This window comes from Globicephala melas, chromosome 1 (genome assembly GCF_963455315.2).
Source record: "Globicephala melas chromosome 1, mGloMel1.2, whole genome shotgun sequence".
NCBI classification, from domain to species: Eukaryota; Metazoa; Chordata; class Mammalia; order Artiodactyla; family Delphinidae; genus Globicephala; species Globicephala melas.
In genome coordinates, this window is record NC_083314.1 from 59,669,236 (window position 1) to 59,693,272 (window position 24,037).

Genomic DNA, 24,037 nt, shown 5'->3' on the forward strand with positions numbered 1-24,037 from the left:
GGCTCCAATTACACAGCTTGTCATTGTCCCACAAGTCTTTTTTTTTAGTTTTTAAATTTTTCTTTATTTCTCTTTCTCTCCATGCTTGCTTTTTAATAGTTTCTATTGCATGCCTTCAAATTCATTGATCTTCCACAAAATCTTATCCTGTTTATCCCATAAAGTGTATTTTTAAGTTCAGATGTAATTTTCATCTCTAGAAGTTCTATTGGGATCTTTTTAATATCTTCTGTTTTCTGTGCATTATGTCCATGTTTCCTTCTATATTTTGAGCATATAGAACCTATTTATAGTGACTGTTTTAAAATTCTTCTGTAATTACATCCATCATTTCTGTCATTGCTGGGTCTATTTATTTCCTTCTGGTGATGGTTCATATTTTCTTACTTCTTTGCATGCTTGGTAGTTTTTACTATATGCTGATGTTGTGAAACTTACAGTGTTACATGGTATTTTTGTATTCCTTTGAAGAATGTTTGACTTTGTTCTGGCACTCAGTCAAGTTACTTGGGATCAATTGGACCCTTCTGAGACTTGCTTTTAAGCTTTTATAGGATAGGTGTAGAGCATTCCATATCTAAAGCAAGTTTAGGCCAATTACTATGATGCAGTACCATTCTGAGGACTCTGCCTGATGCCCTGTGTATCATATGAGGGCTTTCCACTCTGGCTGTTAGAAGCACAAACTCTTCTCAGCCTTGTGCTATCTTTGTGAATTGTTTCATTTTCTGCTTTCTGGTAGTTCTTTTTTCAGCCTTGGGTAGTATGCTTTATACATACACAGACTCTTAGTCAAAGACTCAAGTGAACTTCTCTGCAAATCCCTGTAGCTTACTCTCCTGTAGCTCTCCCACCTCCTGTAGTATTCTGTCCTGCAAATTCTAGCCTCATTGGTCTCCCTAAACTCCAGTCTTTGTCTCTTCTACTCAGTGAGAATGTTGGGCCCTTTTCTGTTTGCTCTACCTATCCCACTGTCTGGAAGCCTTCAGGCAGTAAGATGGGGCTGTGATATAGCTTTTGTTTTCCTCCTCTAGGGGATCATAGTACTGTGCTGTTTGTCATCCAGTGTCTGAAAACTGTTGTTTTATATATATATATTTTTAGTTTCTACATGTTTAATGTGAGAGAATAAATCTGGTGCCTGTTTTTCCTTATTGCTGGAACTCATTATGATTTTTATAAGTTTCTTTGTGGTAAACACTTTGGAATTTATATTTTTAGAAGTGTTCATTTGACAGTACTGTGTTCAAGGGGAGAGAGCCTTTTAAAAGGAAGATGTACTAGAAGCTAATTTCAAATAGTGAACATGTCAAGTGGTAAAGCATTAAACTAAAAGTGGTAGTGGTAGGAATGGAGAAAAGGGGACATATCTAAAATACATTTTTGCAGGAAAAATGGACAAAATGTGGGAACTGCTTGTCATAGAGGGTACAGGTAGAGAAGATGTCAAACATAACTCTAACATTTTGAGTTCAGTAGAATAGTGGTACGATTAAAGGAGGAGGAGTAAAAGATTATTAAATTCTACTTGTTTGTTAATATTATTTTATATTACATATTATAGGAAATGGTGACAGAAATGTATTCTGGCCCTTGTGTAGCAATGGAGATTCAACAGACTAATCCTACCGTGACATTTCGAGAATTCTGTGGACCTGCTGATCCTGTAAGTTATTGTTTAAAACATAAAGTTTGTTTTATCCATTAACTAAATATCTTAACAGGTTTTTGATGGTTTTAGTTCTTTAAAAGAAATAATACAAAATGAATGTAATAGATACAAATTTTTATTCAAAATCGCATTTTACGTCCTTTATTTCTTATACAGTATTGCCACAAAAGTGAATTTTTATTAGCCTCGTGACAATATAGAATGGGCAGAAACACTGTGGCATTTTCTTTTATTGTTTCTTGTTGCTAAATTGTGTAGGTAAGTAAATTTGTTAAGCTCTGTGATAGAAATTGTCTAAAGTATTAATTATCCTTTGACATAGGGAGGCCATAATAAAGCTCTCAATGTGAAGAATATTGATATGGTGGCTTCATACGAGATATGTAAATAAATATGAGCAGTGGGACTTACGTGAAAAGTGATATTCTCTAGTATGCCTTTCAGTTTGCTTCAGGTTTTCTTCACATGGACATTTGGTGGTAAGGGGAATGGAGACGGGGATGGGACTGAAAAGCAGAAGTAACATTTGAATACATATGCAAAAGCTCCATGCAAATGTTATAAGCTGGGTAGGATTATAGGAAGTATTACCAATTTTAAACACTAACTATAATTTAAATGTACCCTTTATTTCACTATCACTTGTAAAGTTTATTGATGAAGAACAGCCAGTTCAATTTAATTTAATTCAGACAATTTATTGAGTTCCCTTAAATGTAAGATAAAAAATTAGCAGCACCTATTAAGAAGCCAGCTTGTATGAGAGTGCTGCTAGATTAAGCCCTGTAGGAAAAAACAATACACCTGTTCTCAACAATCAAAAAGCGCATACAGGACTTCCCTGGTGGTGCAGTGTTTAAGAATCTGCCTGCCAATGCAGGGGACACGGGTTTGAGCCCTGGCCCAGGAAGATCCCACATGCCGTGAAGCAGCTAAGCCCGTGTGCACCAACTACTGAGCCTGCGCTCTAGAGCCCATGTGCCGAAACTACTGAAGCCTGCGTGCCTACAGCCTGTGCTCTGCAACAAGAGAAGCCACCACAATGAGAAGTCCACACACCACAACGAAGAGTAGCCCCTGCTCGCCACTAGAGAAAGGCTGCGCACAGCAACGAAGACCCAGTGCAGCCAAAAGTAAATAAATTTACAAAAAAAAAAGCACACACATAAAGATCTTTCCAAACACTTACAGAGCAACATACTAGTAAGGTCTAAAATATTGTTAGTTCAGGTAAAATACAAATGGTGAAGGGTTGTTTATTAAGGGAGCAATTAGTATGACCTGAAGGTAATTAAAGAATCTTTGTAAGAGGAAGAGAGATGTAAACAGGGATTTTAAAGATGAATCAAGGCATGAAGAGAATAGGGAAAGCTGTAAAACTCTATGTACAAAGATAACAATGAAAGAATTTGAAGATTTACTGTGGTATACAGCAGGAATATTTGCTTGGCTTCAATGGGAAATGCATACCTAGAAACACAAGGAAATATGTTTTCTGAGAGGAAACAAGGTAGGGAATACTGGTAGAGATGAGTATGGGATGCATAGCTTTAAAAGCCAGGCTAAAAATTATGGATTCTGTATAATTAGAATACTGTATAGTAGAAAATAGGAATTCCTTGTATGTAGTTTAATTTTGGATATACTAAATTATTCCTTTGATGAAACTAGAGCAAACTAAATTGGAAGAGATTAAAGGCAGGGGCTATAGAAAAGGAGAGGAGCAGACCTGATGACATTACTAGAGAAAGAGTTGGCAGGACCTACTTTATATCTTTTCAGGGAGAAAGAAGAATAGAAGTAAGTAATATGTGTGATTGTGAAAGAGTGATTATTAAAATGTGATTCTGCTTTAGAGGACATTAGGAGAAAGTGGTGGTGATATTAATTATTTATTAAATATTAATTGTAAGATATTAAGAAGGAATACTTTTTGGCTAGATGAATAAGCAGAACTCAGTGTTTGCCGTTTTTAATTTTTGATTTGTGTTTTATGACCAAGAGGGGGTTTTGTTCATTTGTTTTTTAAGATAATTAAAATTATGGGTGACCAGCTGACCAGAGGTAAATTAGAGAGAAACTAAGACAAAAAAAAAAGAATGAGATGAGTTTGTTCATTCTTTCATTCATTCAATAAATATTCATTGAACCTGTGCTGGTATTTGTGACTATAAAGAAAGAAGCTTTAAACAGCTTACATTCTATGAGTGGGCACAAATACATAAGTGGTTAGTTTCCATGGTGGCAACTGCATTGTTGGATGTTTGTATTGGGTACTATGGGAGCCCAGAATCATAGCATTTAGCTTAGTCTGGGGATGGATGATGAGGTCAGGGGAGTCTTCTTGAAGAACATGACATCTGAGCTAAATTATGAGGAATGAGTAGATGTTAGCTAAGTGAAGAAGGTGGGGAATGATAGGAGTAAAGTTATGAATGCATAAAACAGCATCACTTTTGGGCTGCAGCAAACTGTTATTACTGTAGCTAAAGTACAGGGCAATGAATGATAGAAATAAGGTCATTGGGGGAAGAGTTGGAAAGTGAGCAGGTGAGTAATCATAGAAGGAAGAGTCCTGACAATAAAAAAATTTGCTGATTCCCTTTCTTTCTAGATATTTATTCATTGAACATTTATGGAATGAATAGTATAATATGTACAATATGTATAATATGTATAATATGCTTGGTCCCATGGCTGGGCTATAACAAAGATGACTAGAACAAGGTATCTTCCCTTAAGGAACTCATAATCTCTTTCAGCGTCCTAAGTCTTGCGTCATTAAGCATAGTTGGAATTACTCCACTATATTTTTTTCATTTTAGTTATTTATGAGCCCCTTATTGCATTATATCACTACAAAGTTGTATCACAGGGATTTTAAAATTTGGTACTAGTTTAACATATAAAATGTTAACAGTGGCTGTCTGGGTGGTAGGATTATAATAATGTTCAATTCTACTTTCCTGTATTTTACAAATTTTCTTCAAAGTATTTATATTACGTTTATAATTAGAAAAATACATTTTATTTTATCATAAAACCTGAAAGTAAATGAACTTCTAAATGAGCAGTTGGGGCTGATTCAGGACTGATTTCTCCTCTTTAGTCTCAGGGTCCTGAATTATGTACTGTTCCTAAGTATAGGTACAGGATTTCAAGGGGGACCATATGCTTTTTTAAAATTTAGTTTAATTTGGGGGTGTTTTTATTTTTTTCTTAATTTTATTGAAGTATAGTTGATTTACAATGTTGTCTTAGTTTTAGGTGTGCAGCAGAGTGATTCAGTTATACACATATATAAATATCTTTTCTTTTTCAGATTCTTTTCCCTTATAGGTTATTACAAAATATTGAGTTTAGTTCCCTGTGCACAACGATATGCTTTTGATGGGTATTGATGGGTATTTTCAAGTCAGAAGAAACACCATTAGTAGTTACAGTCAAGCTTTAGGGACAATAAAATGGCTCTTACAGTTTGGTCTCAGACTTTAGTTCATTTTGTCCTTCTTCCTCTCTCTTTCTCCCTTTTCTCCCACCTTTCCAGTAAATAGATATTGAATGTTTACTACATGCCAGCCACTATGCTAGGTGCTACCAGGTTTATATTAATAAACAAATACAGTCCTTATCTTTGAGGAACTTAATGGTTTAGCTCTAGGAGGCAGAATTGATAATTAAACAGAAATCTCACTTTTAACTGCCAGGTGTGCCAATCTGTTCATGTGTTATATAAAAATAATTTAGAAATTTATTTCTTCACTGCTTAGTAATTCCCACGTATAAAGTGAGAGCCTTGGTTACAATACACGTCAATATAATTAGCACTTGGAAGAAAGCCAGGTACATAATGGCCATACAATTAATATTTGATGAATTAATGAATACACTGGCTGTATTTTTACACCTACTTAACAACTGGTACTAATTTATTGTTTGAATGTATTTAATCTACAAAGTGGGTCCCTTTTTTCTTTATACTTTTCTAAGATGTAGAACTACTTTTTAAGTTGATTCAAAAGAAGATTCGGCCTAACAGTGATCATTAGATCACTTTGTAACCATACAGTTGACCCTTGAACAATGAGTGGAGGGGCACCAAGCCTCTGAGCAGTCAGAAATCCATGTGTAACTTATAGTCATCCTCCCATATCTGTGGTTCCTCCATATCCATGTTCTGAATCCACAGATTCAACCAACCGCAAGTTGTGTAGTAGTGTAGTATTTACTGTTGAAAAAAATCTGCATATTAGTGGACCTGAGCAGTTCAAACCCTTGTTGTCCAAGGGTCAACTGTATATGTTGTATATTGACATCACTTTCATCATTGATATCTGCTATTGGCAGAGATTCTGCCTCTCTGTGGTCTCATAGCTGGAAGGAAACAGTCATATGTATGAATGGAATTTCTTCCAGTCTGTCCAGAAGTGGTCTCCAAAGAGGGGGAGGTGCACAATACAATACATTGTGTGTGGGGGGGGGTGGGGGGGGATTATTAGACTTTCCATTTATATTTATTTACCATATGAAAAATAAGAAAAACTAAAGTTTGATATAGTTAATGTGTGGACTAATAAGAGTACATGTAAATAATCTATTAAAATAGATACATATTTTGATGTATGTACGTATTCTACTCATAAGGGTGCTTGAAAAATGTTGGACGCTACTATATAGAATGGTAAAATTGTCACAACAGATTCCTTTATAATTACAGAAGTATTCACTCACCACACAATCACCTGCAGAAAATACATTCACTTAGGCAGAAAATCAGTTCCAGATTTGCCTCTGGAAGAGATTTTAATTGCACCTGCTGAAGAATTTCACTGTTGAGTAGCTTGGCAGTTTTCCTGCTGAGCCATTAGGAACCTGAAAGAGTCACCAAAGAAGTGGTAAATTGTTTGGAAAAATCATGCAGAATATATTTGTTCTTGGACTGGTGAGTATGACAAGCCAAAATAACCTAACATAGGTATGCCGTATTTTATGAAAAATGTGTTCGTAAAATATTTTACGCGAAGGATCTTATTTAAGGGAATCTGAATTATTTTGTCAAGTGAATATCTACCCTCATCTGCTTTCGTACTTTGAAACCTTTACCCCATTGCCAGATTGAATTGAGTCATTTTCATACACAAAAAGTAAAAGTGGCTCTTCAAATTTAATGAAGTTTTTCATTCATTTGATTTTCTAGAGGGATACTTTACCTGCTGTCTAGTGGCCTTCACTGATTTCAGGATCAAAGTAGAAGTATGATATTTTGAAGGGCCGTTCTTTCTTCATGAATGTGCAGAAAGTTGTTGAAACTTGGAAGAGAAATGCTTGGAAGTTGTTGCTTCTGTCTTCTATTGACTTTCTGGTCACATTCCTTTATTCACTGAAGACTTGGAAACCATGATCATAGTCCTTCTCTTCATCCCATTTCTTACCATAACATCCATGTGGAAGATTCACCCAACACCTGGCCTCAGAGCTCAGCTCCCGTCAATTATCTTGTCAGTTTTCTTCCACAGCCATATTCAATGCTTTTTTAAAATATTGAAATATAGTTGGCTTACCCATTATGTTAGTTTCAGAGTACTACGTAGTGATTTGACATTTACATACATTGTGAAATTATCACCATGCTAAATCTAGTAACCATCTGTCCCCATGCAAAATAATTATATTTTTGACCATATTCCTTATGCTTATATATATATTCCTTATACTCATCATGATTTATTTATTATATAAATGGAGGTTTGTACCTCTTAATCCTCTTCACCTATTTCACCCAATACCCACCCTTTCTGGCAACCACCAGTTTGCTCTGTGTATCTATTAATCTGTTTCTGTTTTGTTTTGTTTGTTCCATTTGTTTGTTAAGACTCCACATATGAGTGAGATCATGTGGTATTTCTCTTTCTGACTTATTTCACTAGTGTAGTACACACTAGATTTATCCATGTTGTTAGAAATGGCAAGATTTCTTCTTTTTATGATTGAGTAATATTCCATTATGCAGTTGTTGAGCATCTTTTCATGTATCTGTTGTCCATCTGTATGTCTTCTACAGAAAAGCATGTATTCAGATTCTCTGCCATTTTTTTTTTTTACTTTTTATTGGAGTATAATTGATTTACAATGTGTTAGTTTTAGTTGTACAGCAAAGTGAATCTATTATACAAATACCTATATCCACTCTTTTTTTAGATTCTTTTCCCATATAGCCCATTACAAAGTACTGAATTAGAGTTCCCTGTACTATACAGTAGGTCCTTATTATAGCAAGTCCCCTACATACAAACCTTCAAGTTGCAAACTTTCAGAGATTAGAACTGCGTTCGCATGTCCAATCATGTAAGTTAGTTCGCGTATCTGGCGTACGTTGTCACACGCCTGCATCCTCTACAAGTGGTTGTGCTTTTGCGTACTTTACTGTACAATACTGTACAGAGTACAGTAGTACAGTATCTTTATTTCAAGCCCAGGATGTCCGGAAGCAAGTGTAAAAGCAGCGGTGATGTAGCTGGTACTGCTAAGAAGTGCCAAGCGATAGTGATGGAATTAGAGGCCCAGAGAAAGGACGAAGAGAGATAGAAGTAAGAAGTAACTGAAGAACTGAAGAGATTCACGGTGCAGGACATGGCAAGGGGATTTTCTTTATTTGAGGAGGCACAGGACCCGAATGTAGAATGGTACACAAAGGTTACAGCAGCCATTCAGAATGCAGTCCAGTGCTGCCATGTCATCTATGATGAGAAAAAATTAGCTACTACCCAGGCATGAAAAAAACTGGATTTTTTTTTTTCAAGAGGGTAGATAGAATTGAATCCAGCAAGGAACCAGAACCTGAGCCATCAACGTCAGGCATGAGTGAAATTGCAGCTTGCCCGCCATCTCTTATTGCTGACAATCCTTCAGCTCTACCATCTCCCACCTCCTCTCCCTCCTCCAGTCAGTAATGCCAGCCCCTGTATGCCAGCTGTTGTACTGTACTACTGTGCTTTGCAAGGTACTGTACTGTAAGATTAAACATGTTTTGTTTATTTTGTGTGTGTGTTTGTTGTATTATTGTGTGAAAAGTATTATAAACCTATTACAGTACGGTACTGTACAGCCAATTGTGTTAGTTGGGTACCTAGGCTAACTTTGTTGGACTCACGAACAAATTGGACTTACGAATGCACTCTTGGAACTGAACTCGTTTGTATGTAGGGGACTTACTGTAGTTATCTATTTTATATATAGTAGTGTGTATCTGTCAATCCTGATCTTCCAATTTATCCCTCCCCCCACTACCCCCTGGTAACGATAAGTTTATTTTCTACATCTGTAACTCTGTTTTGATTTTGTAGATAAGTTCATTTGTAGCCTTTTTTTAGATTCCACATAAAAGAGATATCATATGGTATTTGTCTTTCTCTTTCTGACTTACTTCACTATGAGAATCTCTCTCCGTATGAGTGTCCATCCATGTTGCTGCAAATGGCATTATTTTGTTCTTTTTTTATGGCTGAGTAATATTCCGTTGTATATATGTACCACATCTTCTTTATCCATTCCTCTGTTGATGAACATTTAGGTTGCTTCCATGTCCTGGCTATTGTGAATAGTGCTGCAGTGAACATTGGGGTGCATGTATCTTTTCGAATATGGTTTTCTCTGGATATATGCCCAGGAGTGAGATTGCTGGGTCATATGGTAGATCTATTTTCAGTTTTCTAAGGAACCTCCATACTGTTCTCCATAGCGGCTGTACCAGTTTGCATTCCCACCCAACAGTGTAGGAGGGTTCCCTTTTCTCCACACCCTCTCTAGCATTTATTGTTTCTAGATTTTTTGATGATGGCCATTCTGACTGGTGTGAGGTGATACCTCACTGGAGTTTTGATTTGCATTTCTCTAATAATTAGTGATGTTGAGCATCTTTTCAAGTGCTTTTTAACCATCTGTATGTCTTCTTTAGAGAAATGTCTGTTTATATCTTCCCTTTTTTTTTTTTTTTTTTTGCGGTACGCGGCCTCTCACTGCTGTGGCCTCTCCCATTGTGGAGCACAGGCTCCAGACGCGCAGGCTCAGCGGCCATGGCTTACGGGCCCAGCTGCTCCGTGGCATGTGGGATCTTCCCAGACCGGGGCATGAACCCGTGTCCCCTGCATCGGCAGGCGGACTCTCAACCACTGCGCCACCAGGGAAGCCCTATCTTCCCATTTTTTGATTGGGTTGCTGGGTTTTTTTGATATTGAGCTGCATGAGCTGCTTGTGTATTTTGGAGATTAATCCCTTGTTGGTTGCTTTGTTTTCAAATATTTTCTCCCATTCTGAGGGTTGTCTTTTCATTCTGTTTATGGTTTCCTTTGCTATGCAAAAGCTTTTACGTTTCATTAGGTCCCATTTGTTTATTTTTGTTTTTATTTTCATACTCTAGGAGGTGGATTGAAAAAGATCTTGCTGTGATTTATGTCAAAGAGTATTTTCCGTATGTTTTCCTCTAAAAGTTTTGTAGTATCCAGCCTTACATTTAGGTCTTTAATCCATTTTGAATTAATTTTTGTGTATGGTGTTAGGATGTGTTCTAATATCATTCTTTTACATGTAGCTGTCTAGTTTTCCCAGCACCACTGTTGAAGAGGCTGTCTTTTCTCCATTGTATGTTCTTGCCTCCTTTGTTGTAAATTAGGTGTCCATATATGCGTGGGTTTATCTCTGGGCTTTCTATCCTGTTCCATCAATCTGTATTTCTGGGAGTTCCCCGCCAGCTCCATTTTTCTTTCTCAAGATTGCTTTGGCTATTTGTGGTCTTTTGTGTTTCCATACAAATTGTACAGTTTTTTGTTCTAATTCCGTGAAAAATGCCATTGGTAATTTGATAGGGATTGCATTTAATTTGTAGATTGCTTTGGGTAGCATAGTCATTTTCTCAATATTAATTCTTCCAGTTCAAGAACATGGTATATCTCTCCCTCTGTTTGTGTCATCTTTTGTTTCTTTCATCAGTATCTTATAGTTTTCTGGGTACAGGTGTTTTGCCTCCTTCGGTAGATTTATTCCTGGATATTTTATTCTTTTTGATGCAGTGGTAAATGGGATTGTTTCCTTAATCTCTCTTTCTGATCTTTCATTGTTAGTGTATAGGAATGCAGATTTCTGTGTATTAATTTTGCATTTTATTTTGTATTTTATTTCAGTTTGTTTTATTTCAGTTGTTTTTTGGGTGTTGAGTTGTGTGAGTTCTTTATATATTTTGGATATTACCCCCTTATTGGATGTATCATTTGCAAACATCGCCTGCTCAGTAGGCTGCCTTTTCATTTTGTTAACGGCTTTGTTTGCTGTGCAAAGGATTTTTTTTTTTTTTTTTTTTTTTTTGGCCACATGGCATGCACGATCTTAGTTCCCCAACCAGGAATTGAACCCTGCAGTGGAAGCACAGAGTCTTAACCATTGGATGCCAGGGAAGTCCTGCTGTGCAAAAGCTTTTTAGTTTAATGTAGTCGCACTAGTTTATCTTTTGTTGCCTTTGCTTTAGCTGTCAGATCCAAAAAATCATTGCCAAGATCGATAGCAAGGAGCTTACTGCCTGTGTCTTCTTCTAGGAGTTTTATGGATTAAGTCTTTAATTCATGTTGCATTAATTTTTGTGTATGGTATAGGATAGTGTCCAGTTTCATTCTTTTGCATGTGGCTGTCCAGTTTTCCCAATATTATTTATTGCAGAAATACTATCTTCTTCCTGTTGTGTATTCTTGGCTCCTTTGTTGTAAATTAACTGACCGTATATGCATGGGTTTATTTCTGTGTTTTCTATTCTGTTCCATTGATCTGTATGTCTGTTTTTATGCCAATACCATACTATTTTGATTACTATAGTTTTGTACTGTAGTTTGAAATCAGGACATGTGATGCCACCAGCTTTGTTGTTCTTAAGGTTACTTTGACTACCCGGGGTCTTCTGTGGTTCCCTAAAATTTTAAGATTGTTTGTTCTATTTCTGGGAAAAGTGCTATCGAAATTTTGATAGGGATTACATTGAATCTGTAGATTGCTTTGGGTAGTATGGACATTTAAACAATACTCTTCAATCCATGAGCATGTTATATCTTTCCTTTTTTTTTGTCATTTTCAGGTTTTTTTAAATCAATGTCTTACAGTTTTTTGAGTATGAATCTTTTACCTCCTTGGTTAGGTTTATTCCTAGGTATTGTATTACTTTTAACGTGATTGTAAATGGGATTATTTTCTTATTTTCTCTTTCTGATAGTTCACTATTGGTGTATAAAAATGCAACAGATTTCTATATATTGATTTTTTTTTATCCTGCAACTTTACTAAATTCATTTTACTAGTTTTTCAGTGGTGTTCAGGATTTTCTATGTATAGTATCATGTCATCTGCAGATAGTGACAGTTTTAATTCTTCCTTTCTAATTTGGATTCCTTTTATTTCTTTTTCTTGCCTTTGCTGTGGCTAGGATTTCCAGTACTCTGTTGAGTAAAAATGGTGAGAGTAGGCATCATATCTTGTTCCCAATCATAGAGGAAATGCTTTCAGATTTTCACCATTGAGTATGATATTGGTTGTAGGTTCGTCATCTATGACATTTATTATGTTGAGGTATGTATTCTCTACACCCACTTTGTTGAGAGTTTTTATGATAAATAGATGTTGAATTTTGTCAGAAACTTTTTCTGCATCTATTGAGATGTTTATATGATTTTTATTCTTTAGTTTATGTGTTGTATCACATTGATTTGCAGATATTGAACCATACTGCATCCTTGGGATAAATCTCGCTTCATCATGGTGTATGATCCTTTTTAATATATTGTTAAATTTGGTTTGCTAATATTTTGTTGACTATTTTTGCATCTATGTTAATCAGTGATATTGGCCTGTAATTTTTTTTTAATCATCGTGTCTCCTGGTTTTTGTTACCAGGGTGATGCTGGCCTCATAGAATGAGTTTGGAAGCATTCATTCCTATTCCTCTTCAATTTTTTGGAAGAATTTGAGAAGGATTGATGTTAATGCTTCTTTAAATATTTGGTAGATTTCACCAGGGAAACCATCTGGTCCTAGGATTTTCTTCATTGGGAGAATTTTGGTTGCTGATTCAACCTCCTCATTATTGGTCTATTCAGATTTTCTATTTCTTCATAATTCATTCTTCATAGCTTTCATATTTCTAGGAATTTATCCAGTACTTCTAGGTTGTCCAGTTTGTTGTGTATGATTTTACAGTAGTCTCTTATGATCCTTTGTTTCTTTGGTATTAGTTATAATATCTCCTCTTTCAGTTCTGATTTTGAGTCTTCTCACTTTTTTTTTTTAAGTAGTCTAGCTAAAGGTTTGTCAATTCTGTTTATCATTTCAAAAAACCAGCTGCTTTTGGTTTCATTTATCTTTTTATTGTTTTTGTGGTCTCTATTTTATTTATTTCTGCTCTGACCTTTGTTATTTTCTTGCTTCTGCTGACTTTGGATTTAGTTAATTTCTAGTTCCTTGAGTTCCTTGAGATGAGAAGTTAGGTTGTTCATTTTGAGGTATTTCTTGTCTCTTAATGTAGGCACTTATCACTATGAGTTTCCCTCTTAGATCTATTTTTGCTGCATTCCATAAGCTTTTTTTTTTTTTTTTTTTTTTTTTTGCAGTTATTCAGCAAACATTTATTGAACTTAGAAGTTATACCAGACCCTGAGCTGGAGAGCCAGTACAAGAAAATTTTGCCTGGTGTCTAAAGGGAGAGAGAGTCACTTACACGAGTAGGATGCAAAGTGCTGAGTGTAGACACTAGAGGGTAGAGGATAATAAAGAACCATAAAAGACATGAACCTACCCATGACTGGAGGTGAAGGGAGTGGGTCAGGGAAATAGATATCACCTAAGGCAAGTCCCAAACACTTTCCAGACTTCCCCCATAAATTTTAATATATGTGTTTCCATATTCATTTGTTTCAAGATATCTTTTGATTTTCCTTTTGATTTCTTCTTTGACCCATTGGTTGTTCAGGAGTGTTTAATTTCTAAGTATTTATGGATTTTCCAGTTTTCCTCCTGTTACTGATTTCTAGTTTCATACCATTGTGGTCAGAAAAGATATTTGGTATTTCAACTTTCTTAAATTTTCTAAGGCCTATTTTGTTACCTATTATATTATCTATCCTGGAGAAGTTCCCCTGTGTGTTGAAAAGAATGTGTATTCTGCTTCTGTTGGAGGGAATGTTCTGTATATGTCTCTTAGGTTCATTTGGTCTAAAGTATAGTTCAACTCCAATGTTTTATTATTGACTTACTCTCTGAATGATCTGTCCATTGTTGAAAGTGGAGGATTGATATCCCCTACTATTATTATATTGTTGTCTGTTTCTCCCTTCAGATCTGTTGGTATGTGCTTAATATATTTAGGTGTTTTGATGTTAGGTGTATATATATTTGTGATTATTATATCCCCTTGATAAATTAACCCCTTTATCATTATATAATGATCTGTGTTTTTTGTTACAGTTTTTGGTGTAAAATCTTTTTTTTCCTGAATAAATATTGCTAGCTCTTCTCTCTTTCACTTCTAATTGCATGAAATATTATTTTCCGTCCCTTTACTCTGAGCCTATGTATGTCCTTAAAGTTAAAGTGAGTCTCTGGTAGCCAGAATATAGTTCGATCTTTTTTTTTAATCCATCCAGCCTCTCTATGCCTTTTGTTTTGAGTATTCAATTCATTTACGTATAGAGTAATTATTAATAGATAAGGATTTGCCACTGGCATCTTATTGTTTTCTGACTGTTTTGTAGTTCCTGTGTTCCTTTCTCCCTCTTTTGCTGTCTTTATGTGTGTGTTGATGATTTTTCCATAGTGGTGTGCTTTGATTCCCTTCTCTTTGTTTTTTGTGAGTGGACTGTAGGCTTTTGCTTTTTGGTTACCATGAGTATTACATAAACATTTAAATATATGACAGTCTGTTTTACACTAGTAACAACTTAACTTTGATTGCATACAAAAACTCTACCCTTTGACTCTCCCCTTTTTTGTTTTTGATGTCTTAGGTTAGTTATTTTTAATATTCTTGTTTATTAACCTTTCTACTACAGTTAACTGGTTAATACACCACCATGTTACAATTTTAGAGCATTTAGAATCTGACTACATACTTACCTTTACCCCATGTGTTGTATATTTTCATATTACTACTTAGCATTCTTTCATTTCAGCCTGAAGAACTCCTTTCAGCATTGTAAGGCAGGTCTAGGGGTGATGAACTCCCTCAGCTTTTGTTTGTCTGGAAAAGTTTTTAGCTCTCCTTTATTTCTGAAGGACAACTTTGCCAGATATTGTATTTATGATTGGCAGGTGTTTTTTTGTTTTTTGTTTTCTTTCTTTCAGCACTTTGAATCACCTCACTCTCTCCTGGCCTATAAGTTTTCTGCTGAGAAATTCATTAATAGCTTTATGGGGGTCCCCTTGTAAGTTACAACCTTTTTTTTACTCTTGCTGCTCTTAAGTTTCTCTCTTTGTCTTTGATTTTTGAGTTTTATTATAATATGTCTTGAACAGGATCTGTTTAGGTTTTGTTTGTTCGGTGATCTATGAGCTTCATGAACTTGGATATCCAAGCCTCTCTAGATTTGGGAAATTCCCAGCCATCCGTTCTTTACTTAAGCTTTCTATCATCATGTTCCTCTCTTTTTCTGAGATTCCAATAATTTGCAAGTTATTGCTTTTGATAATATAGATCATGTAGACTTTCTTCACTCTTTTCATTCTTTTTTGTCCTCCTCTGACTGGATGATTTCCTGGTTTCTCTCTTCTAACTCAAAGATTCTTTCTTCTGCTTGATTCATTCTGAGAGTGATGCTCTCTAGCTCATTTTTCTTTTCATTCATTGTATTCTTCAGCTTCAGAATTTGTTTGGTTCTTTTTTTTTTAATTTCTGTCTCTTTGTTAAACTTCTCATTTTGTGTGTGTATTGTTTTCCTGATTTTTTTGAATTGCCTTTCTGTGTTTTTTTTTTAAAGCTGTACATATTTTAAATTTATTTATTTATTTTAGGCTGTGTTGGGTTTTCGTTACTGCGCATGGGCTTTCTCTAGTTGTGGCAAGCAGGGGCTGTTCTGCATTGTGGTGCATGGGCTCCTCATTGCAGTGGCTTCTCTTGTTGCGGAGCACGGGCTCTAGGCATGCAGGCTTCAGTAGCTGTGACACGCAGCCTCAGTAGTTGTGGCTCACAGGCTCTAGAGTGCAGGCTCAGTAGTTGTGGTGCACGGGCTTAGTTGCTCCACAGCTTGTGGGATCTTCCCAGACCAGGGGTCAAACCCGTGTCCCCTGCACTGGCAGGCAAATTCTTAACCACTGTGCCACCAGGGAAGTCCCACCTTTCTGTGCTTTATTGTAGCTCATTGAGCTTCCTTAAAACAGGTATTCTGAAGATTTTATCAGGTAAGTAACAGATCTTCATGTCTTGGGATCAGTTACTAGAAGATTATTGTGATCCTTTGGTTGTGTCATGTTTCATTGATTTTTTTTCATATATCTTGCAGTTTTGTGTTGCTGTCTTCACATTTGAAGTAGAACTCACCTCTTTTCTTCTTTATTAACTACCTTTTGGAGAGAAATATCTTCCATCAGCCCTGCTAGGGATTCCGGGGTTTCTTAGAACTTGTATGGCTATACCAGCTTCACACTTCTTGCTCCCTCTTCTGGCAGAATTCTTAAATTTGTATGCCTTCTCTTGATCCTGAAATGCACCAGGCTGGATGCTGACAGCTTGCCTTTTGCTTTTTCAAAGATGACACTAAAGCTCAAGTTTGTGGTCTCTCCCTGGCTCACAAATTCTTGTTGGCTTTCTGCACAGGCTCACTAGCCATTTGCCAAAACTTTCTCTCACTGCTGCCATTGGGAATGCACACAGGGAGCACACGGGGTGAGCACCTCACATGGTGGGTGAGGCATATGTGAGTACTGGTGGTGCCCCTGGGCTAGTTGAGGTGATCCTCTGGTGAGGCATCCCCAGCAGCTCATGGACAGGCTTTTTGATGGAGTCTGTGACAGAGTTTTTAGGATCCGTGTCCTTCTAGTGCACTTATCTGCTGCTTTCCCAGCTGTTCCCACTCTCTAGTCATGCAGCTCACAATTCAGTACTTTGAATGTAGTGAGAGAGAAATGGGCTTCTTTGGCATCATCCTGCAGTGCTGCGGAAACCAGGTGCTCACTCACAGACTTTCACTTTCTTCACTTGGGAGAAATCACAGGCTGAGACTTGGTCCCCTTAGCTAGACTCTTAAACTATCTATTTTTTAAGTGAGGGTGTTCTAAAGCAGCGGTCCCCAACTTTTTTGGCACCAGGGACCAGTTGTGTGGAAGACAGTTTTTCCAGGGACTGGGGTGGGGGGGCGTGGTTTAGGGATGATTCAAGCGCATTACGTTTATTGTGCACTTTATTTCTATTATTATTACGTTGTAATATATAATGAAATAATTATACAACTCACCATAATGCAGAATCAGTGGGAGCCCTGAGCTTGTTTTCCTGCAACTAGATGGTCCCATCTGGGAGTGATGGGAGGCAGTGACACCTGAAGTGTGTTGTTTATGTCCAGTCTACTCTGTAATCTCGTTTTGGTGCCTGTCACAGCAGAAAACCCTGCCTCACAAAGATAGGGTGTTGGAAATGGAAGCAGTCTTTTCAGTGCTTTTGTGCAGTCTCAGGATATTCTGCCTCGACTTTAATCCAGAACGTGTGGAGATTTGAAGTTGTCTCAAACATACTTTTAAGGCCACCATCATTTGCCATCTTAAGCAGTTGATCCTCTTCCAGCATGTACAAAGTCGATTCACCTGGCTTATTCACAAATGGGTCGCAGATCCATTCCTTCCCAGTTCGGGGGTCTTTTGTGGTTGGGAAGTAATGCTCAGACTCTTCTGAAAGCTGAGATAGGTGATCATGCATCAGGTGGGAGAAAGAAGGCCCTGGTTCAGTCTCTTTCAAAATCTCTGCTAATGTTTGAAACGTGTCAAAAATCCCAGTGTTCACTAGTCACTCCCATAATTCCAGTTTGGCTTTGAATGCAGCCACCTTATCTGCCGACTTGAACACAGTTGTCATTCTCCCCTGAAGTGACAGATTGAGTTTGTTGAGCAGGTTGAATGTGTCACACAAGTAAGCAAGTTTTGCGACCCATTCTATGTCACTGAAATGTGCTGCCAGTGGTGACTGTTTTTCTAAAAGAAATCTCTGGAGTGGCTCTTGTAACTCAAAAACTCTGGCCAGTGATCTACCTTTAGAAGCCATCTCACTTCTGTGTATAAGAGAAGACGTGTGTGCCCTATGTCCATCTCCTCACAGAGCTGCACGAACAGACGTAAGTTAAGGACATGTACTTTAATGTGATTGATAATTTTAATCACACCCTGCAAAACGTTGTTAAGTTCAGGTGACATTTTCAGTTAACCAGCATTTCTCTATGGATGACACAGTGCATAGATTCACATTCAGAAGCCACCTCTGTGATCCGAGTAGTGAAACCAGAAAGCCGTCCAGTCACGGCAGCTGCTCCGCCCATGCATATACCGGCACAAAATGACCAATTCAGTTTTCCTCATATATAATCATTCAAAGACTTGAATAGTTCTGCAGCTGTGGTGTTGGTTGGAAACAAAAGTGTATATAACATATCCTCATGCACATCCTCCTGAAATATATATCGCACAAAAAGAAGCATTGTTGCCTTATTGTGAACATCAGTAGATTCGTCAACCTGGATTGCATACCACGGCAGCTCATTAATCCTCTCTAACAATTGTGCCTCAGTACCCTCTGCTATTTCATCAGTTCATCTAGTTATGGTGCTAGCTGAAAGAGGAACATGTGCCACCTTTAGAACTGCAGCCTTCTAAAAGTTCATGACAAATGTCCTTAGCGGCAGGCAGGATCAACTCTTCACCAGTAGTAAAGGGCTTCTTAGCTTTAGCAATGCAGTTAGCCACTAAGAATGATGCTCTCAGTGCAGACACGTTTGATGAAGTGGTAGCCTTCAATAATTGCTTCTTTTCTTCCTGTTCACCTATTTTTGTTTTGAAAAACCACAAAGGCTTGTCTTTTAATGCAGGGTGCTTGGTCTCTATTTGGCAAAGCAGATTTGAAGGTTTCATGGCTTCGTTGGATAGCCAGTTGCCACATATTATACAAAGTGGGCTTGGAGAATGTGAATCACCTGTTGCAGTGAACCCCTAATTTAAGTAGGACTCTTGGTATTCTCTTTTAAATGCAGCTTTCTTTTTGTTGACAGTCTTAGAGTCTTCTGCTGTCTCATCATTGGGTCTTTCCCCCTTTCAAAGAAGCTCTCCAGTGATGTTTGTTTTTTACTCATTTTGGCTAGGGTTAGCTTGTGGGCTTACCAAAACTGTGACAAGTGCGCAGTACAGGAAAGAGACACAGACAGAAGTGATAAATAAAATAATGGGTGGTCCACACGCAGACTAAAATAAGTGTAGGATTCTGACTTAAAGCCTGCCACCAGATGCAGCTGTACAACTGAAGTACATCAACTCACTTGCCACTATATAGCCTGCCACCAGATGCAGCTTAATTGTCACTTGCCACTCACTGATAGGGTTTTGATATGACTCTGCAAGCAATTGATTTATGATGGTCTCTGTGCAGTCAAACCTCTCTGCTAATGATAATCTGTATTTGCAGCCGCTCCCCAGCACTAGCATCACCACCCCAGCTCCACCTCAGATCATCAGGCATTAGATTCTCATAAGCAGCGCGCAACCTAGATCCCTCGCAGGCGCAGTTCACAGTAGGGTTTGCGCTCCTATGAGAATCTAATGCCATCGGCTGATCTGGCAGGAAGCGGAGCTTGGGCGGTAATGTGAGCAATGGGGAGTGGCTGTAAATACAGATGAAGCTTTGCTTGCTTGCTCGCCGCTCACCTCCTGCTGTGCGGCCCAGTTCCTAACAGGCCATGGACAAGTGCTGCTCTGTGGCCCAGGGGTTGGGGACCCCTGTTCTAAAGGACCTCATCCTTTCATCTGTTCAAAGTCCGTAAGCTCTCGGGTGATAGCATTAATATTTATATATAACAGTACATTTTCTATGAGTTACTATGCTGATGACTCTAAATCCATAACTGCAGCCCAGACCTTTCTCCTGTTTCATGTGCTTCTAAAACTCTGTGCCTCCTACACATTTCTCCCTCCTCTCGCACATTCTCCTGTCCTTACGAATGCCAGTAATACCTTCCTACCTGGAAACTGAAGAATCAGCTGAAACTGTCTTTTCTCCTTTATCCCAACATATTTGTTTGTGTCCCAATCCGGTAGCCGATACCATTTCATAACTAAGTATCTGTCTCCTTGTCTCCATCCTCAGTGCTACTTTTTTATTGCTTATACTCACTATTTCTATTATATCTTAAGTTTTCTCCATTTTGCAGTGTCTTATCCTTCATATACTCTTCGACATTCCTGATGCAACACTCTTTCTAAAATATAAATAAGTAACACTTCTCAGTTTAAAACCCTGCCAGTGGCTCCTTATGGCTTACAGTTAAAGTTCACTTTTCCTAGGAGGTTACAGAGTCCTCCATGATATAGTCCTTACTACTTCCAGCCTCATTTCTTGCTGCAATTTTTCCTCTCCTCTGTCCTCCACATTTGCACCCTGAAAAGTGTGAAGGAAGCAGATTATATTCTTTGCCTCCTTAGATTCCTTGTCTCCTTCCTTCGTTCTCCACAGTCCCAGGATCTTGGGCTTAGGCTTCCCCATTTTCTTAACACAACGACGTCTCTAATCAGATCTGGCAAATTCAGTCACACTGAGATGCAAATTACTACTCAGAATGAATATATTATCACTTCCTAGGGTTTTTCCTTTTTAAACAGAGTGCATTATTTTTGTCTTAAAAGAAAAACAGTTCTAACTTTGGAGTTGTAGGCCCCAGGAAGGTGACTGAGGAAAGAGAAACTGACTGAAGGGACTTCTTACTTTTCAATCATTCATTCATCCATGAATAATTGAATGCCTACTGTGTGCAGGCAATATTCTAGGTACTGGGGATACACCAGTGAACAAAACAAGTGTGTGTGTGTGTGTGTGTGTGTGTGTATGTGTTGGTATGTGTGTGTGAAACAGCACACGGTCTCCTCACAGAGCAGTGAGCTTACATTCTAGTTGAAGACAGATAATAAATAAATAAAAAATAGAATGCATAGCATTTATTATGGATAAAAATGAAACAAGGAAAGGGGACTAGAGTTAAGGACGTATAGATAGGATTCTGCTTTAAATTGGAGTCATAAGAGAAGGATGAAAGAAGGAAGAGAAAAGAGCCAGCCATACCCATTTCTGGATGAAGAGCATCATAGGCAGAGGGAACAGGCATTGTGAAGGCTCTGGGAGAGGAGCTTGCTTGAGGTAATCCCAGAACTTGGGGGAATAAGCAAGGTGGGAGATAAAGTCACTGAGATAGATAAAGACTGGGAAGATCTTGTAGACCCTTGTAATGACTTTAGCTTTTACTCTATATGAGACCATACGTTTTCAAAGGGTTTGAGCAGAGTAGTGACATGATTTGACTTTTAAAAGGATCATTCTGGGGCTTCCCTGGTGGCGCAGTGGTTGAGAGTCCACCTGCCGATGCAGGGGACACGGGTTCGTGCCCCGGTCCGGGAGGATCCTACATGCCGTGGAGCGGCTGGGCCCGTGAGCCATGGCCGCTGAGCCTGCGCGTCCGGAGCCTGTGCTCCGCGATGGGAGAGGCCACAGCAGTGAGAAGCCCGCGTACTGCAAAAAATAATAATTAAAAAAAAGATCATTCTGACAATTGTGTTGAGAATAGTCTAAAGGGTAGAAGTTGCAATCCAGGACCAAGATGATGTTGACTATGCCCAGGATGGTAGCAGTGGATGTGCTGAGAGGCAGCCAGGTGTTGTTTACCATTGTTTCTTACCTTTTGCTTCTCTTTATCTCTAGTGGATGAATGGATGAAGGTTAAAATTGATGAAAACCTAGAGAAGGGATATGGAGGAATCCTTAGATCTAAGTGATGGGACTAGAACGGAACAGAATTCTCTTCATTCTTTTCTGGTTTCATCTCAGTCTATTGACGAGACAAGTGGAAGGTGAATCCATATTTCTCCTCTGTCAGTTTAGTGCATAACAACAATTAGAGAAGACATTTATGCCTGACCAGGGATAGAAGACCTATTCGCAGATTAAAACAGGCCAAGAATTTCTGTTGCTAGTTTTTGGTAAAAATATAAGCAATACTTTTTTTTTTAAAAGGTTAATCAACTTAATTATTTTATAAGCATTTTACTGATTTTAGAAAGTATAAAAATGATTTAAAAATACATTTTCAGAAAAGTATTAAGTGACTTAAATGCATTTAAAGGAATAAAGAACATTGAAAGTATTCCAAGTACAGTAAGAACGTAGAGTAGTATGCAAAAATACTACGTGAAAGTAATTTACTTAATTTGAAGTAATTGTGTGCAGTAATTTACAATACCTATTAAGTGATTCAGTATTTAAAAATAATCCTATTGTGAATTATCATGTTTTTAATGAAGAATTATTTCTCTAACAGAAAAAGAAAACAAAACAGAAACCACTTATCTCAGTGTTGTATACCAGCTAGAGTGACAAACACTGTCTTAGTTTGCCCAGGACTCTCCCAGGTTTAGCACCAAAAGAGCAGAGTCCTGAGAAATCTCTGAATCCCAGGAAAACTGAGATAGATGGTAGATCACTTGAAAAAATTTACCACATTATTGCACGATATCTCTTAAAAACAAACTGTAACTAAGGTTTAACTATTCGTATTCATTTTAAAAGAATTTTTAAATGGATGTTGTATTAAGTTATAAAAGGTCAGAAGAAATACAGAAATACAGTTAAAATGCTTCCACTCACCTAGAGAGATGGTCAGTTAGTTTCAGTTTTAAAGGTGAAAATTGGTGAAGTGTTGAACTCAGCTGTATTTACTTTACAAGTTACCCTTTTACTAGAATTTGTTTACGTGTAGGGATATTAAGTAGAGGCCCATTTCCTAAAACAAATGGGATTGAAAGCGTAGACTTTGGAACTGAAATGTAAGTAAGTACTTAAAGTTATGACTTATGAAAATCTTTCATGAAGGATGAGAACCAAAATGAAAGGAAAATAAGGAAAAACTGTCTCAGAAGATCTTCCTGACCTTCCTTACATCAAGTTTCTGTAGCTTCTTTATCATTGAAAGTGGATATTGGAACATGTTTCAGAATGGGAGAAATAGAGTAAATATTATCTTGTTCATTTCACCTGTCATTGTTTATTCATAAATTCAAGCATTTACTGAAGAATTGTTATGAACCTAGCATCATGCTTATCTCTTGGGGATTCAAAGATGGGTTCTGCACAGTTGGGACCCTCAGGAGTTCACAGTCTAATAGGAGAATCAGACAAATTTCAGTCAGACATGATGAAACCTATCTTAGAGGAAAGTACAGGATGCTAAGGAAATACATAGAAAGAACACACAACTCAGCCAGTGTTGGGTAGAGAGGAGGTGGGATGGGGGCCCAGGGAAGAGACTATTCAGGAGAGACTTCCCAGAGGAAATGATGCCAGGAGGTATAATTTATTTATTTATTTATATTTTTGGCTACATCGGGTCTTCATTGTGGTGTGCAGGATCTTCATTGTGGCATGAGAGTTTTTTTTGTTGTTGCGGCACGTGGGCTCTTTGTTGTAGCACGTGAGCTTCTCTCAAGTCGTGACATGCAGGTTTTCTCTCTCTAGCTGTGGCACACGGGCTTCAGAGCGTGTTGGTTCTGTAGTTTGTGGGACACATGCCCTCTAGTTGAGGTGTGTGGGCTTTGTTGCCCCACAGCATATGGGATCTTAGTTCCCCGACCAGGGATCGAACCCGCGTCCCCTGCATTGGAAGGTGGATTCTTTACCACTGGACCACCAGGGAAGTCCCTGGAGGTATAATTTAGACAGTAAAATTTGCCTAGGTAAAGAATGAATCCTGTTTATCACAGTAGGGTGAGAGAGCATGGTTTGAGCTGGCTTGTAATGGGAGATCAAAGCTCCTACCACCTGCCTTCACTATTATTTCCCTCAGAAAAGTCTGGATCTTGTGCAAGATACTACACCTGTTCTTTTTTACTGTCTTTGAAATCTTGCATTTATTTTACACTTAGAGCACATCTCAATTTAAACTAGCCACATATCAAGTACTTAATAGTCACATGTGGCTAGTGGCTACCATATTGGACAGTGCAAATCTGGGCCATTCCAGTAGACCTTATTTATGAATAAAGAACCTTCTCCCATAGTGTAGCTGAGATTATTGGAGTGCTACACTGGGTAAACAATACAAACAATAAAGT

At 37.8% G+C, this 24,037-nt stretch overlaps 1 protein-coding gene across 4 annotated transcripts in view; it reads left to right on the forward strand.

The window, feature by feature from the left end:
- Positions 1–24,037, forward strand: part of NME7 (NME/NM23 family member 7) — a 260,189-nt gene that overhangs the window by 125,552 nt on the left and 110,600 nt on the right. For all 4 annotated transcript variants that reach the window (XM_060296672.1, XM_070043985.1, XM_070043988.1 and 1 more), the window contains one exon: positions 1,565–1,666. In XM_060296672.1, the coding sequence (XP_060152655.1) occupies positions 1,565–1,666 (102 nt within the window). The remainder of the gene's footprint in view (positions 1–1,564; positions 1,667–24,037) is intronic.